Source organism: Rosa rugosa, chromosome 1 (genome assembly GCF_958449725.1).
Source record: "Rosa rugosa chromosome 1, drRosRugo1.1, whole genome shotgun sequence".
NCBI classification, from domain to species: Eukaryota; Viridiplantae; Streptophyta; class Magnoliopsida; order Rosales; family Rosaceae; genus Rosa; species Rosa rugosa.
The window spans coordinates 67,151,533-67,169,009 of NC_084820.1; the positions used below are offsets into that span (position 1 = coordinate 67,151,533).

At 37.7% G+C, this 17,477-nt stretch overlaps 1 protein-coding gene across 2 annotated transcripts; it reads right to left on the reverse strand.

Annotated features, from left to right (window-relative positions):
- Nucleotides 1-6: 6 nt before the first annotated feature.
- On the reverse strand, nucleotides 7-3,834 carry LOC133726305 (uncharacterized). 2 transcript variants are annotated; one of them, XR_009854743.1, is made up of 7 exons: nucleotides 3,502-3,834; nucleotides 2,921-3,004; nucleotides 2,780-2,824; nucleotides 2,299-2,399; nucleotides 1,179-1,333; nucleotides 1,000-1,100; nucleotides 7-434 (listed from the first exon to the last, which is right to left on the reverse strand). XR_009854743.1 is itself a non-coding variant. In XM_062153820.1 (6 exons), the coding sequence occupies exons 4-6, from the start codon at nucleotides 2,365-2,367 to the stop codon at nucleotides 1,019-1,021; spliced, it is 306 nt and encodes a 101-aa protein (XP_062009804.1). In that variant the 5' UTR covers nucleotides 2,368-2,399; nucleotides 2,780-2,824; nucleotides 2,921-3,004; nucleotides 3,502-3,810; the 3' UTR covers nucleotides 806-1,018. The 2 variants fall into 2 exon arrangements, 1 of the variants encoding a protein (XP_062009804.1); XM_062153820.1 differs by lacking the exon at nucleotides 7-434 and having other exon boundaries at nucleotides 806-1,100; nucleotides 3,502-3,810.
- Between the last annotated feature and the right edge of the window lie 13,643 nt (nucleotides 3,835-17,477).

Genomic DNA, 17,477 nt, shown 5'->3' on the forward strand with positions numbered 1-17,477 from the left:
TCCAGTTTATTTTGTTTAAATGATGTTGAAAGTGAACTTTTTGGCCAAGAATGTTCTGCAAGTTAAGGGACCAATGAGTCACAATGCCTTAACCCTTATGCGAAGTTCAAGCCAAGAATCTTCTAGAATCTCTCCAAGGGGAAAAGGAAAGTGGGCACCTATGTTCCCCATGATCAAGAACTTCACTCCTTGTTGAGCAAGGTTTAGACAAGAGAGCATCCTTAACTTGAGCGAGTGAAAGTGAATAAGAATAAAACAGTGCCTAGAATTTAAAAAGCAACAGTAAAAGAAAAGGATAGACGAACTTGCTCTGAAAGTCGTTGGAAGCTTGGAGCCAGCAATTTCCCATCATAGACCATCACCATCATAGACTACGCTATTGATCTAACCAACCTTGGCTGGCAAGCCTAATGTAAAGGCTTCAAACACTACTCCTACAAGATCAAGGAATGAAAATGATGGTCTGAATAATAATACTGTTCTTTAGATGGTCTGAATACGAGCAATCGATATTTAGATTTTGGGTCTGGCACTACCTGATGTGTTCATGTTCATTGCAGCTTTCTACATCTGTTTTTTTTTTTTTTTTTTTGGATTATCAACTATATGTAATCATTCATACCTTTTTCAACCAAGCTTGGTCAGAATTCATGGCTGCTCAACTAAACTGGTTACTAAAGGCGATGTTCCTAAAAAACCTCCCTTACGGCCTTACACTTCTCAACATTTGACTCATAAGACACCGGCCAATTTAGTTTTCGCACACACTAATAATTAAAACAACATCCTCGTACAATTCATTCTCTTAAATTATAAGTTTATTCTAGCAAAATCTCCCATATGTCAACAGTTGCATTTGAAAATGAATAACTAGTCTACAAAAACTGCTTGGATCTGCTTCGTCTCACCTCACAACCCCCATCTATAGACTAAAGTACAACTAAGAAGATCTCAGATCACTTCATCTCGGAAAATAGATTAGATGGTGAGAAACCTCACCCTTGAAATCATAGGTTAACTATAGCAACAGCTCAGCAATCTGAACAGCATTAAGTACAGCTTCCTTGCATTTTTTATCACTGCAGACAAAGATGTCCAACCTGCTCAGATATTCCCATTTGTGGCTTGTTAAAATATGCAAAGCAAAATTAGAACATGTACTGTAATATTAGTCTTACCCATAGTTCCCCTCCTGGGACACATCACGGCTGATTCTGCCAACCGCAACATCATCTTTGTTTGACACCTCCAAAGGTGTAGGGAAGTTATTAGCTGTATGGTCATCAATAACCACCACACCAGGAGCCTTCTTCCGAATATCCCTTGCGGTGTCCTGGACATGGAACAAATTTAAGCCTCTAAGGAGAACTTGTGATGAACGAATGGTAAGAAAAACTGCACTGATTACATTAATAAATAATCCATCTATTGCAAATTAGCTTGTCTGTGATCGTGCTTGATTGAGTTTCCCACATAAAACACCATGACATGCACATATCACTAGAACATAGGCACGGAAATACAGTACTCGACTCACAGTCCAGTAAGATAAAACATACCGTACTTGTTAAAATATTTATAACTTTACTGCAGAAAGTGCCAGCTACAAGTTGGTAAACATCCTTGGTGTGCCATACCAGGGACTTGGATTGAATCTCAAGTTCATCAAGGTTGGGTTCATGGAATGCGAGAGGATTGCCTCTCGTTGTATAGACCATAAGCCCAATGGCCCTCCAATGGACAAAAGAGACTGACCAATTTCATGGGGATAAAAGTACACATGCATCTTAGCACATTCAAGAATATCTAATATTTCTTCTTTGAGATGACCAACGAAAAACCAAATGCTACACCTGGGTACTTTTAATGTTAAGAGTGATTGACAATCTTAATGTTATGCTCGAGAAAGAAGTAGGAGAGAAAACAAGAGCACAGTGACTTAAATCCACTTGATCAAACCATTGTAAATAAGATACAAGAACAGCCTAAAGTCTTAAGAACATAAACATAAGAGAATCATCATGCAGATGCAAAACCAATGTTGATAGTAGCACAAGAGCCATTCGTATCCATGGAAAACTTCTTGTTAAATGTTAAGTCTTTCCTCAGTATAATATAATATCAATAACAATGAAATTCATGATATCATCTACCATTTTGTTCTAACTACTTTTCTTCCCACCAATGCTGGAGATTTACAATGTGAAATTCCTTAATGACTTTACCAGAACAACTCATCAACGACCAATATATATTATTATCATCGACTTCTGTTATATAACAGTAATGTAGTATTACCTCATCAAGGAGATTCTCAAATTCACGATTTACACTCTCAGCATGTGCCTGCATTACAGGAACTCGCATGCAAGTGACAGTTCCTTGACATCCTTGTCATTCTGATTCAGAATAGATGGACAACAAATAAATTACATCTGCAGTTCTACACCAATATGTTATCATCTCCATTCTTAAAATCCAACTTCCAATAAACTACTCTTTCTGAACTTCACTTGATTAACAAAATAATTGTTATGGGAGTGATAAGAAACTAGTAAAGATACTAGCCCATGTTTATCGTGTCTTCTTGACTAGTTTCATTTCCTCTTCATTATATCCATTTGGAAAAACCGCTGAATTGTGGGAAAACAAATTTAAAGCATACTGCAAAAATGAAGGCAGATATCGGTGGTTCAATGAAACCTCATGGGAAACAGAACAGAACACAACTATTTTTCCGAAAACAAACTTGAACAACAAAGAGCAAAGATAGACAGACCTGCCGCTGAAATATCTCAGAAGTTACTGGCTTCCCTTCCAGAACCTTAATACAAAAATAAAATTACATCAGCTAAACTAGAAAGATGAAACCAAAACAAAACCGAAACCAATACAACAACATGGAGAAAGTAGAAGAAACCTCATGAGTTTGCTGCTCAAGCTCTATCATAGCAGCAGCAGCTCCACTAGCAGCCTGATACATACTGACCGCCATGCATTTCACCTGAAAACCCCATTAATAACCCAATCAACACAAACATTTCCACAAAACCCCAATTCAATTCACATCCAAAATCCAAAAACAACCCAGGCCAAATCAACCAACTGTCTAGCACCAAAACACAGTGAAGTAAGCAAAATACACAAAGCAAGCAACATCATATACCTCCAAAATACTCATAATCCCTAAAGCAACCAACGTTATAGCACCAAAACACAGTCCAGTAAGCAAAATACACAAAGCAACCAACTGTACATAGCTCCAAAACACTCGTAATTTGGATTCCACATGCTTCATTTCATAACCCAATGAACCCAAATTTCCAAGTCACATTACGAGTGAAGCATGTGAAATACACTCATAATATGCATTGCTGTAATGCTACACTCATGCTTAGAATTTGAGAAATTTGCATGTATGCTAGCACAGTAGCAACAACTCTAATTACAAGAATCAAAATTTTTCCAAATTAAGCGAATCCCAGTTCAAAGCCAACTGACCTCAATAACACCCAGATTCCCAGAAGGTGTAATTGTAACGCGGGTCAGGATAATCCGAGATCGCTTGGAGATGGTTGACGTCCAAGGCGGCATAAGGAAGTGAGGGATCAGTTTGATGTTAGTTACTTTGTCTTGGGTACAATTCAACAGCACACATTTCTAATAAGAACTACTCTGGCCACCTTTAATGGGCTTACTTAATGCTGGCTTCGTTTCTGTTCATTCCATCTCGGTTTGGGTGCCTTTGGGTCAGAGTATGCCAGCCGAATCATTTTACCAGGACTTATCATGTGTTTCATCAACGTCTTCTTTTGGCACCGTAAGACTTTACAACATCAAATCATCTTACTCGATGAAATTCATTTGATTTCGAGACACAACTTGTTGAACATACAGTCACAAAAATCTCACTCAATTACTCAATTTGTGCATTGTAAAACAGGGTAGGTTTTTGGGAGTGCAGAAAAAAGCAGACTCGCGTTTTGCAAAGCAACAACAATAGGGACGAGGAAATGTTTTGATCTGCTAGGAATTGAACCTGTTTACACATGCTAGGAACGTAAGTACGTACATACTCCATTTTTTTCGTGTGCTTTTGTAGGCATCATCTCTCAACTGTTGACATTTTTGGTGAAAAATATTTTATAACTCACACACACATATTATAAAGCTATGGTAATTGACATCAAGTTCTAAATTGAAATCAACTAGTCTTTCCGGAAAAAATAAAATAAAATCAATTAGTCTTTAAAGAAAAAAAAGAAAAAAGAACCCTAATAGAGCATAATCTCAGCATAAGGTGCCATCCAACTCATGCAACGACTCCCACAATTTTGGGTCTCCTATTTCCTCAAATGGATGGTCAAATCTGTGGACAGAGTTTTTGATTTTGTTGTAGGCTTTATATTTCAAATAACCATCATAAGAAAATGTATGAATATTTGGAGTATTGATTGTGGCCTTAACGCTATCATGGCATGGCATCCAGACAATCCAAACCAATCCAATCCAGTCGCGGAGCATGGATGTTGATATATTTCAAGTTGGGCAGCCATCCAAGAAGATTGCTTTTATTTCTTTTTCAGAAACGAATGTAAAAGATTCGAGACTAATAGCTGTAACTTTGATACGGTTACTAGTGCAACCGACTTCTAAGGACTTCAGGCTCGAACTTCTAAACAGAAACGTCACATCCTCATTCATTAGCAATTTCGAGCAAAAACTAACATGAAAGCATTGACAAATACTCAATGGAAGGACACCCGGAAATTAAGCTCAAGAAAGCTTTCAAATCCTCAAACCCCACATCTTTTAGGAACATAGTTTTCAATGATGGAAGATTTGTAACTTTATCGGGGTCTTTTATTCTTATGTACCCCAAAGTTACTTTCGTATCAATAAGGTTCTGAGACAAGTAGTAGTGCTTCGAATCGCTTCTGAGCCTCGGACTAATGCTGATATCCAACTCTTTGACGTTTCTATTAACTGCAAAACTCAACCACTTATTTATGCAAGTAGCGTCTTCAACCCCGCCAAATCTCATGTGAAGTCGGAATTTTTCTATCGGTTTGTCTTCACGAAGCTCCAAACACCTTTCTAAGAAGTTGATGAACTTTATATGTTGAAGTTTGTCAAATATGGGAAAGTTGCTGCCGTCATCACCCTCCTGGAAATCTAATATGGGGAGCGAAGACCATATACCTATCCAATTCTTGGAAAGAAAGCTTATGCGTATAGCAACCTTTTTTTAATAACCAAAATATGTATTTATCTGGCCGACCATTCATGATGGTGCAATCTCACGTCAATGCACTGAATACTCTCTTAATGTTGTAGTATATATGACTCATCTTGTTGTATATATGAGTCATAGTATAAATGTCTATATCATGTAATAAGTACTTGAGTGTATACATAGGTACTTGAGTGTATGAAGACTTGTGTGACATGCTTTATACCAAGAGGCAACAAGCATGGCAGATTTCATCATTGAAAGACAAGTATGCAGCTGCAGCCATGATGAAGATTGTTATCATTTTGGTTTTCTCTTTGAGCATTCACACTACAATGTTTTCCTATAAATACCCTATTGTATGAGATGAATAAATACACATGAATTCTCATTCTCTCTGAATCGAAACTCTCTCTCTCTCTCTGTCAATTTTGATTGTCCTTAAACACGTTATCAGCACGAAGTTGCTCTAGAATTAGAATCGAAAATTGACAAGAGTAGAGTTCATCATCAATCGAAGTCATTTTTCCAAAACTACAAAAAAAACCTCCAAAACCTATCTCATATCAAAGCCATTGATCCCAGAAGCCCAGAACCGGCCTCAGAATCGCCGGAACCGGCCGGAAAAGGCCTGAACCGGCCGCCGGAATTTTTGAACAGAAACCAGACCGCTGCCAAGTGCTGCCGAGCAGCTGCGCAGCAGCTGCCGAGACCCTGCACAGCAGCTGCCGAGCGACCTGCGCAGCAGCTGCCGAGTCACCTGCCAAACACTTTTAAGTGATTTTCCTGTGCAGATCAGCCTGTTTGCACGCCCCGAAACATCTTGATAGGGACCTCAGATCAAAATACTTCCTTCATAAAAGTTGTTCGTATATGTCTCTTCTATCTGTCCTCCAAATTGTAGCCCTGTTGAACTCGTTTTGAGACCTGTACACCATTCGAAGTGGGAGCTGTTCAGCACGCTCGTTCCTGTGCAGATCAGCCTGTTTGTACGCCCGAAACATCTTGATAGGGACCTCAGATCAAAATCATTCCTTCATCAACGTTGTTCATTTATGTCTTTTCTATCTGACCTCAAAATTTCAGCCCTTTTGAAGTCGTTTTGAGACATGTACACCATTCAAAGTGGGAGCTATTCAGTATGATCGTTCCTGTGCAGATCAACCTGCTTGCACGCCAAGAAACGTCCTTTTCGGGACATCTAATCAAAATCATTTCTTCTTCAAAGTTGTTAATCTCTGTCTCTTATATCTTATCTCCAAATTTCAGCTCTGTTGGAGCAGTTTTGAGACCTGTATAACATTTGAAGTGCGATCTGTTCAGAAGCAAATTTGCTCCGAATTTCAACAAGTAAGTTTTAAAGATTAAAGTTCCTGTTTTGAGTTTGTATTCCTTTTTCTCTTCTTTTCAGGGACTTGTAATCAAAAAGCGGAATTAAAGAAATTCACGCTAAACGAACTAAGAGCATTCGTAATCTATAAACTAAGAGTATTCATAATATTCGGACTAAGAGCGTCCGCAAGTATCAATTTATCAACTAAAAGCATAATCGTGGGGATTCACGCTATACGAACTAAGAGTGTTCGTAAATCAATGAACTAAGAATGTTCATAATAATCGGACTAAGAGCGTCCGCAAACATCATTGTTTTCATCTAATCCAAATATTCTTGGAAATTGATTTCTTGGTAGCATAGCTCAGAAATCTTATTATCTTAGTTTTCGTGGAAGTTTAAACTCCGAAACTAATATATCTTATCTTCCTATTTTTCAGGATGTCGAATGAACCTAGACTCGACTTTCCAATGCTTGACTCAACAGGCTCGGAATACCATGGCTGGGTAACCGACGTTGAGAACCATCTCACTACGAGAGGGATATTGCCCATAATACAGGCACCTGACCAGGGCCTTGTGTTCCAACGAACACCCACAAAGCATGCTGCTCAAGTAATTATCTTGATGTGACGCTATATGGATCAATTGAAGCATTGGTTCAAACAATGCCATGCAAGTACCCAACTAGCTGCAAGCTACAAGGAGTATAGGCAATTGAGAGAGCAAGAAATCAATCTTGCTGAAGATGAAGATGGTGAAGATATCACTCTCACCACTGAGGACTTCAAAGCTGTAAAGAGCACGAGGATGCCGCAGACTTTGATTAGAATAGTCCTTTCTATTTTCCAATAAAACGGCAAATGTGCCTTAGTCAACAAAAGACAAATGTATTGACTCTTTCTCATGTGGCGTACCCAATGAAGTATGATGTCTAGGAAAGTAATTGAGATCGGGGTACTTAAGCGAGCCTCGCTCCACCAACATCTCTCTACTTCCCTGGTCATATTTCATTGGAATTACCAAACGGATTAGCAATTACAATTTGTATAAGTTTGATTTTATTTTGGAATAGATTTTGGAAACTTTGATGTAATCATTGGCTATTAATAAAGTGTCGCATTATTATTCAATGTCATGGACATGTGTTAATTTCCGAACTTTATTACTTGAAAGATATAAGAGTCAATGATTTTCATGTGAAAACACATTGTAAGAATGGACAAGAGTTCCTTTGCATCGCCTCTAATGACTACGGACATAAACGAGTATTAGAGAAACTTATGTGTCGCTCTAGTGGGTTGCATGCAACCACTATTCCAGTCATTGAATCAAACCATGTCATAAGAGATGACTTATGGGATTCTGACACATATAGGCTTTGGCAAGACCGTTTGGGATATCCAGGTCGTGATATGATGTTCCGTATATTAAAGACTTCACGGACATCCATTCCTCAAAACGAAAAGAAGTATGAACCAAAGATTGGTCCAAAGAGTTACTTCGTTTTGCAAAGCTTGCTCTTTAGCAAAGATAGGATCGAGACCATCCTATACAAAGGACACTAAAGAAAATATACCATTCTTACAAAGAATCCAAGGTGATATTTATGGACCTATTCAACCAACTTGCGGACGTTTGAATATCTCATGATGTTGGTTGACACGCAAACACACTAATCACGTGTTGTGCCATTGTCCATCTATAAAAGCTACGTATGCTATACTCCTAGCACAAATCATATGACAATGGGCTCACCCCCCAGATTCATCCTTCAGTCAAATAGATTTGACTATGCTAGAGAGTTTACATCGAAGACTTTCGATGGTTATTGCAAAGGGACTGATGTTAGACATCACATTCCCATATACACGCCCAAAAGGTCTCGCGGACATAACTACGATGGTAGTTCAGATATTGGTGATGCGCACCAATCTTCTTATATCCGCTTGGGGAGATGCAATATCGCATACAACTATGCTAATTTCTCTACGACCTACCGCCACTCAATGTATATCTGCGTTACAGCTAGTGACTGGGTACAAATATTTTGTACTTACGCACATTCGAGTGAGCCATTTATGTGCCAATTGCGCTGCCACAACGCCTATGGTAGGTCCTTACCAATAAGTGAGCAACTTAGTTGGATTTGAGACTCCAACAATCGTTCGCCACTTAATGCCCTTGCAAGGGGATCTCCTTTCCGTTTGATTTACGGATGTCACTTTGATGAGACAGTCTTCCCATCGTTAGGGGGAGATAAGAACTCGAATGTTCAGCAGGAACGACAGGAATTGTCGTGGTCTGTCCCCACTATGTCTCATCTCGATCCCTATTAAAAGTGACGAGAGATCCCTATTAAAAGTGACGAGATCACACATTTGCTGCAAAAATGCCTGCAAGGAAGGATGTCCCTACAAATAGGACGTAGCGCCACCCTACACAGAGGTAGGCAAGGCGCCAACGCCATAGAAAGTGGCACTCTGGCGTTATAGGCCAAGGCCCCAACTAAGATGCGTGGGAAGCCTGTGGATTCGAAGGATACTTTGGCACAATCCTTGGATCATCGACACTCAACATCCGTCTTATGAGTATCTTCCGGATTATGGTTATCTTTGGGGGACGCCTCAACGTCAGAACCTATTTCTGAGAATATAGAGCTCTATGAAAATCACACTAGTGTACATAAGACGTGGAATAGAAACTCCATCATAATTGATGATGTATTTGCGCATTTTGATGCACATGAGTTTGTTGAGATCGATGATATCGAACCACGCTCTGTTGAAGCATGAATACCAACGTAGAGAAATTTGGCCTAAATGGAAAGATGCGATCCAGGTTAAGTAAGATTCTCTAACGAAGAGGAAGGTCGTTGAGCCAGTGATGCCAACACCTTCTTACATAAAACCTATTGACTAATGGGTCTTCGTTAGAAAGCGTGTTGAGAAAAAGAGATGGCAATCTCGCCTTATGGCGCAAGGCTTCTCACAAAACGCCCTGGAATTGACTACGATGAGACATATTTTCTCGTAATGGTTGTCATTGCACTCCACTACCCTGTCAGTTTGGTAGTTTCCAAATAACTGAACATGCAGCTTATAAATGTGGTCACTACGTATCTCTATGGGGATCTAGATATGGAATATACATGAAAGTTCATAGTGAAACTTTAGTTACCCAAATCAAGTGGCTCTAGACCACGGAGCGCGTTTGCAATAGAGTTGAAACGCTCGCTAAAAGTGACTACTTGATTGGGAAGGGATATGCCCGCGCGTTTCCATAACAAGTTTCGGATTCTATCGCGGTTTTCATGTTGGACATGATCTTCATTAGAAGCCCTTAAAGAGTTAAGGGAAACCGCTGAACACTTGAAATCCGAGTTTGAGATGAAGGATTTTGGGGGAACACGATTATGCCTCAGTTTGGAACTTGAGCACCGTGTTGATAGATGCTTAGGCATTTTGACAAAGGTCAAGCCTTCAAGCACCGCATGATCGTTCGTAGTCTTGATCCTAAAAAGGATCATCTTCGTCTGAAGGATGATCAGACAAAGATGTGCAAGAGGCAGAAGTGCGAATAAGCGCATTATTGTACTTAGCTCAATGCACAAGACTGGACATCTCGCTTTGACATAAACTTGTTAGCTAAAAGGTATAGCTCTGCGCCAACGCGACGCTATTGGATTGGTGTAAAAGATATCTTTCGATACTTGAGATGTACGATCGATATGGGCTTATTCTATCCCTACAAAGAGATGATGGAAGGTTTAGCTGATATTGGGTATCTGTTGACCCATACAAAGGCCTTCCCAGACTGGTAAAGTGTTCACCATGGGTAAGACCGCGATATCTTGAAGGTTTACAGAATAGACCTTAGTCGCTATATCTTCGAACAATGCAGAGAGTATTGCTCTTCACGAAGTAGTTCGTGAATGTATATGGACTGGATCCATAGTTACGCATGTTCGAACAGTTGTAGTTTGAAGTCTACCACAGATGAGCCTACAAGCATTTAAGATAATGCTGCTTATTTTGAAACAAATGAAGCAAGGCTGCATCAAAAGCGACAACATCAAGCATAAAATCAGCAATAAAAGACTCCTCAAAGATCAATCAGAGGGGGAGATGTCTGCATATATGGTCTCGAAACGTGAAGAGTGTGTTGTGCTCTTTTTCCCTTTCGACCGAGGTTATTTTTATCCCACAGGGTTTTTATTACTCGGCAAAGGTTTTTAATGAGGCAACGAGAGAAACACCACGTTTGGGAGACACAAAGGAGATGTTGAAATCAGGGGGAGTATCCAGAAGTATACCCACTTGACCATCGTGTACTCTTTTTGTCCTTCGTCCAGGGTTATTTTGTCCCACTGGGTTTTGTTACCTGGCAAGGTTTTAACGAGGCACATCTTTAGCATGGTCGCCCCACTTATACTATATCCTGAAGATGTTTTGATTCAACATATATGCTTTTGCTCATCTTTTCCCTTCGACCACGGTTTTTTCCCACTGGGTTTTCCGGGCAAGGTTTTGTTGCAGCAACTCTAAATGCATCCCTCTCGTAGACATATATACTACCTACTTATGATGCTGATAAGAAGACTCCACTTATCTCCGAAGCTGTGATATTACTACTCCACACTCAACGCGCGTTGTGCTCTTTTTCTCCTTCGACCAAAGTTGTTTTTCCCACAGGGTTTTATTACTTGACAAGGTTTTTAACGAGGCAACTTCGAAGCGCACAGCCTAGACAATACTATTGACATGAAATATCCAAGGGGGAGTGTTGTAGTATATATGACTCATCTTGTTGTATATATGAGTCATAGTATAAATGTCTATATCATGTAATAAGTACTTGAGTGTATACATAGGTACTTGAGTGTATGAAGACTTGTGTGACATGCTTTATACCAAGAGGCAACAAGCATGGCAGATTTCATCATTGAAAGACAAGTATGCAGCTGCAGCCATGATGAAGATTGTTATCATTTTGGTTTTCTCTTTGAGCATTCACACTACAATGTTTTCCTATAAATACCCTATTGTATGAGATGAATAAATACACATGAATTCTCATTCTCTCTGAATCGAAACTCTCTCTCTGTCAATTTTGATTGTCCTTAAACACTTAAATCATAATCAAGATAAATAGATAATCATAAACTGCAATAATCGATCAACTAGTCTTCGACAGTAATGCTCAAATTGAAACAGTGTTTTGCAGTCAAGATAATCAGACAATCAAAATCGCACTCTAGCTTAGGGCTGCATAAGGTGCCATCCACTGCAAGGAGTCCCAGAATTCAGAATCTATTTTCTCTGATGGATGGTTGTCGACAATGTCAACCTCAAGTTCTTTGAGACGAGGCAATGGTGGAGAGCAAGTCTTCCTGAAATCTTTTGGAAACGTGAAAGTCTACAATAAAATAAGTAGAAAAGAGATAGAAATTAACTAGGGCTGCTGCAAATTGCTCAACAAAAATGGAAAAAGATAAAGGAATATATACATGTATTGCATAGATAAAGCTCACCTCCGGATCAAAAACAAATAGGCGTATTGATGTGGAGCAAGAACCATAGCCTTTACTTAAAAAATCTCTGAGAGAAGAAAAGTGTTTCCGGCCATGACTCATCTACAAAGGTGGGTTTCCTGTCCCGAACTGCGATTACACCCTCCTTTAGGTTTAGAGTTTCCACAAAAATGTTATGCTTCATGTAACCATTGAAAGATAAATTTGGAGCATTGATTGTGGCCTTCATGCTATCATGGCATCCAAGCAAGTCAAGACTATCCAAGCCCTGAGCATGGATCTTCTATATTTCAAGTTATTGCATCTATCCAATGTTACTGACTAGTGTAATTGCATGCATCAAATCCTCATCTTTTGTTCCACCTTGGCCGCTTCGAATTGCATGGCTTACTTGCTTAGCACGTATTAGAGCAATGACTTTTCATTGTTCCCATATTCTTCGGGAAGGAAATACGGTGGCTGATAGAATGACAAACATGGGCTTACTTTCTCCATCCCTGGTATGACATGAAATCTATCCAATGTTACTCCTTCTATATTACATTTAGATACAAGTGTAAAAGATTCGAGATTCACAGCTCTTACTTTAACAGAGTAGTCACTGCGTCTCACTTTCAAGGACTTTAGGCTTGAACTTGTAAAATTAAGTACCTTATCCGGTAGCACAGTCAAGCCATTGAAGGAATTGTGTCCTAAAACAATCATTTTGATGTAATTATTATTGTAATTATTATTATTCAAAAGGGCAAGTTTATTGTTCATTGCTTATACTTAATATTTGATTGAACAAGGTCCAAGGAATATGAGTTAAAGAGAAAGTAATCTAAAGAGTTAGATGTGTGAGACCTTTACTCTTTCACACTCTTATCCTAAAAGGTTCCTAGTCATAGGATTATCACTTGGACATTGATAATCCGGAAAGACTAGCACATACTATGTATTCTCAATATGGAGGATGATATGTCTCTTGTCATTTGTGTAGAGACACTAATACAAGTATGTGGGTGCTCTTAACTTAAAGAGTATACTGAACGCGATCATTAGAGTTCTTGTATGGAGTCTTACTTACATGTCAAACTTGAACTCTAAATTGCAATAATACAAATTAGTCCTTTGACCTGAGACACCATAGTTGTCTTATGAGTGAATGGATTATCTCTTGATGATGCAATAACATTGTGTCCCTTAATGGATATAATAGATGCATTCATTGGTATAATCAATTCGGTCATGGAGACATGTGAGTGTACAACAAGGAATCTCTATCCTTAAGTAAATAAGGTGTATGTTCAAAGATGTGATTCAATGAGTCTTTGGCCAAAGCATTGAATGAGATTTAAAAAGGAGTTTTTAATCACATTCTAAGAATCACATAAGAATGAAAATCACATTAGGGGATTGACATATCAATTCCATACCCCGATGATGTGATTTAGAACATAGTGTAAGAGAAGGACCGTATTGTATTGTAATTCCAATTGAATAGGTTCTTTGTCATTCTACATTAACTAGGGTAGTCATGATATGTTGCAAGACGTCACTCATGACTTGTGAAGTCCCCGAGGATTAATAAACATTTATTATCCTAATAACAAGGGAGAATCAAAAATGGAGTTTTTGATTCGTAAACAAAATAGAATGGTTTCTATAAACTTCACTGCCTTGTTAATTAGAACCTAAGAGATCGCACACCATATAAGTGGATCATTGAGATTGTATATGAAGAAGATTAAACAAGAGTTGGTTATGAGCAAATAATTAATTAGATTTATTATTTGAACATAATTAGGATTTTCGGGTAAAACCGAACCTATTGGGCCTAAACGATTGTCGGGTTTTTTGGTGTGGACTTGGGCTTCACTAAATGAGATTTAAATGAAAGCCCAAGACACATTTTTAGTGCCCAATAACATGTATGGACCAGCCAAAATATTGGCTTTATGAAAGTCAATATTTTTCTTTTAGTAATTGGAGTTATTTCCTATTATATAAAAGGGAAAGCATGGACAAAGAAAAGTGAGTGTCTCCACACTATTATTTTCAGATTAGAGAGAGAGAAAGAGAGTTCTCTCTTGGTCCATTTTTCAGAAATTAAAGGAAAGAAGAACACTTGCATAATTTCTTCTTTTCTTTCATCTTTCTTCATCTCTTGATTCACTTGGTGAAGATCCTTAGAGGCCATATATTTTTGTGGCTTTACTTGTTACATCAAGGAGGAGATTACAAGCACAAGAAGGAGTATAAGAAGGAGTTCTTAATTCAAGGTGCTTCAAGGTGGAGGAAACACACACAAGGAGAGATCAAGGAGAGGAACTTTGGTGGTTCACTTGGATCGGATTAAAATCACGCTCCAAGGGTGAGTAGAACAGAAACTCCCTCTTTGTTCTTCCTTACCATGCATGCTATGTTTATATACATATCACAATAAGCCAAGATCATGGGTTAAAGGAATGGATTTTATGTTTAGTTAGTAGTTTAATTGTTAAACTTATTCCGCACTAATTAAAAAGTTTTGAAATCCATCCATTCCTTCAATTGGTATCAGAGCCATTGGCTTAATTTTGATATGTTATAAACATGGCTAAGTATGTTTGTTGATGTGATTTTCTTAAGCTTAGAGTAATATGTAATTTAGATCATAAAATTTGCTTTATCATAAAAGTTATGAAGCATGTGATGTAAGGTAGATTTTATGATAGCAAGAAAAGGTTTCTAGAAATTACATGTAAGAAGTGGTTTAAGTTTTATGAAACTTTAATGCATATGAGATATGTATTAAGGGGTTCTATATGTTTCTTAATTAAAATGTTAATCTTAGAAACATGTTAGATGATATATGCTTTAGGGGATGCATGTTTTGGCTTCAAAGATGAAGTAAACAAGTGTTCAATGGAAGAACATAAAGCTGGAATTTTATTTCCAGCTTTTTGGAATATGTCTAAACTAGTTGTGAACTAGCTCATTTTTCCATGGTGTTTGCTCTCACTTTTGATCCATAAATTCATGAATTGTTATTTACCTAATAGTTAATGATGACATAAAATCATTTCCATGTTTCTCTCACCAAATAGTTGGTAGAGTTAGTCATCTTTATTATTAGTTTCTTTAAATAACTCTCCAAAAGTTGGTGATGCATGATGTAAAACATTATCTCTAAATCACTCACCAAAAGTTGGTGATGCATGATGTAAAACATTATCTCTAAAATCACTCACCAAAAGTTTGTGATACATGATGTAAAACATTATCTCTAAATCACTCACCAAAAGTTGGTGATGCATGATGTAAAACATTATCCCCTAAATTACTCACCAAAAGTTAATGATGCATGATGTAAGACATCATCTCATAAATCACTCAACTAATTTACTTGCTTAAATTAAAGTAATTTAGTGGTTAACTTATTTTGATTGAGTTAAATATGCTTGTTTAATTAACCTTATTAATCTTGGTTAATTAAAGGATGATTATGGACTATGGCCTAATATAATTGAGCATGAGATTGGCCGACTATTCATTTTGAATGAATGTGGTTATGTAATTAAAGTAGTTAATTCATTTGGGTTATGTAATTAATTTGATTAATTCATTTGGTTGTGTAACTAAGTAGCTTATTTAATTTATTCAAGTTTGATTAAATTTAAATGGGAGCTTGTATGCCCCTTATCCACTCTTGTAATCGAAGATGGAGGCACATGATGATGATCCAAAGAAGAAGTTTGAAGTCATCAAGCCTTGAAATAAGTTCAAGTGCAAAGTGTAATAGCTTAGCTTAGTTATTTAATTTTCGTAATCGTTACGCGTAATTAAAATCAACCACCCAAACATGACCTTGATCCAACATATTGGCTCATGTTGGATCAAACAACAAGTCCATAATCATCCTATGTGACCTATTATAATTGCATGTTCGTTGCACTTGATCAAGTAATTTTATACTTCCCATGATTCCATTTGAAAAATGTTTTTGATGAAATCAAATTGTTTTTCCGAAAAACAATTAAGTGGGAGTATTTTATTATAGATCAAGTATAATGAAAATGTGATTGCATTAGGATCAAAGCAAATGCAATGTGATTGTTATTAATGAGATTATTAAAGATGAGACCTTAAAATTCCCTCAAAGTGATATTAAGTTGAAAAACGAAGAAGACATTATGAATGCTTCTTTGTGGCCTTCCAACATTGTAATCTCCTATTAGATGTTCTTACATGTGAATATCATTCCGAACGGGGGTATTTCTTGCTAGGAGCATTAAAAAGAGGTTATTCAACATTTGATGTTGTAAGGTAGGGACAAATCTTGGTCAATATTCTATTATGATGAGATTTAATTTTTGATCCCTATACTTACATGAGATGATGGGTATAGCTTAACTAGAGTAATTTATCAATATCCTATTATGGTGAGACTTACTTACTTTAGAGGCCAAAGTTATGGATATTCACATTTGATGTGATTGGATAAGAGTATCCTCTCATGGAAATTAAGTTGACCTATAGTTCTATTATGATGCGGTTGGCTTAATGAAAATGAGTCTTCCATACTCACTAAGAGTTTTAATTTATACTCTCGAATTCCTTGAGGGATTTGGAATTTGTTAAAATAGTGAGAGGGTGCCATTTGATTCTTAAGACCCGAGTCACTTGGTTTTAAAATCAATCTCACTTCTTTTATTTTATGTTATGTAGACTGCAATATGTCAGGACATCCTATCACCAAAATTCTCAATGAAAATCGTCTTGAGGGCCCAAACTTCAATGACTGGCTCCGCAATTTGAAAATTGTATTGACATTCGATAAGATCGCTTATGTCTTACAAAATGCACCTCCTCACACTCCATTGGCTCAAGATGCAACCGATGAGCAACGTGTTGCTTATCAAAAGCATAAGGATGATGACACGCAAGCTAAATGTGTTATGCTTGCATCCATGAACTCACAACTTCAGAAGCAACATGAGAATATGGATAGCGCCAGTTCTATATTACTTCATCTCACTGAATTGTTTGGTGAGAGAAATAGAAATGTGCGATTCACAGCTGTCAATGAGCTTGTTAAGACAAAGCATGTGAGGGGTGCTCCTGTGCATCAACATGGTCTAAAAATGATAGGCCTTATTGAGCAAATTCAAGACCTTGGATTTGCACTTGATGCGGAGCTAGCTCAAGATCTTCTTCTATCCTCCCTAGATGATTCATTTTCTCAGTTCATAATGAACTATAATATGCAACAAATGGATCATAGTCTTTCTGATCTTCTCAATATGCTGGTAACAGCTGAGAAGCAAATCAAGAAAGAGAGTGGGAGTGTGGCCATTGTCGCTTCTTCTTCCAAGTCCAAAGGCAAGGGCAAAGGGAAGAAGAAACAAGTGGCA

What these genes read in the sequence shown, in the direction of transcription:
- LOC133726305 (XM_062153820.1), bottom strand. Translation starts at nt 2,367, where the DNA reads ATGCGAGTTCCTGTAATGCAGGCACATGCTGAGAGTGTAAATCGTGAA. An exon ending in TTGAGAATCTCCTTGATGAG is followed by an intron (nt 1,334 to 2,298) that starts GTAATACTACAT and finishes TTCCATGTCCAG; the next exon opens with GACACCGCAAGGGATATTCG. An exon ending in TCCCAGGAGGGGAACTATGG is followed by an intron (nt 1,101 to 1,178) that starts GTAAGACTAATA and finishes ATATCTGAGCAG; the next exon opens with GTTGGACATCTTTGTCTGCA.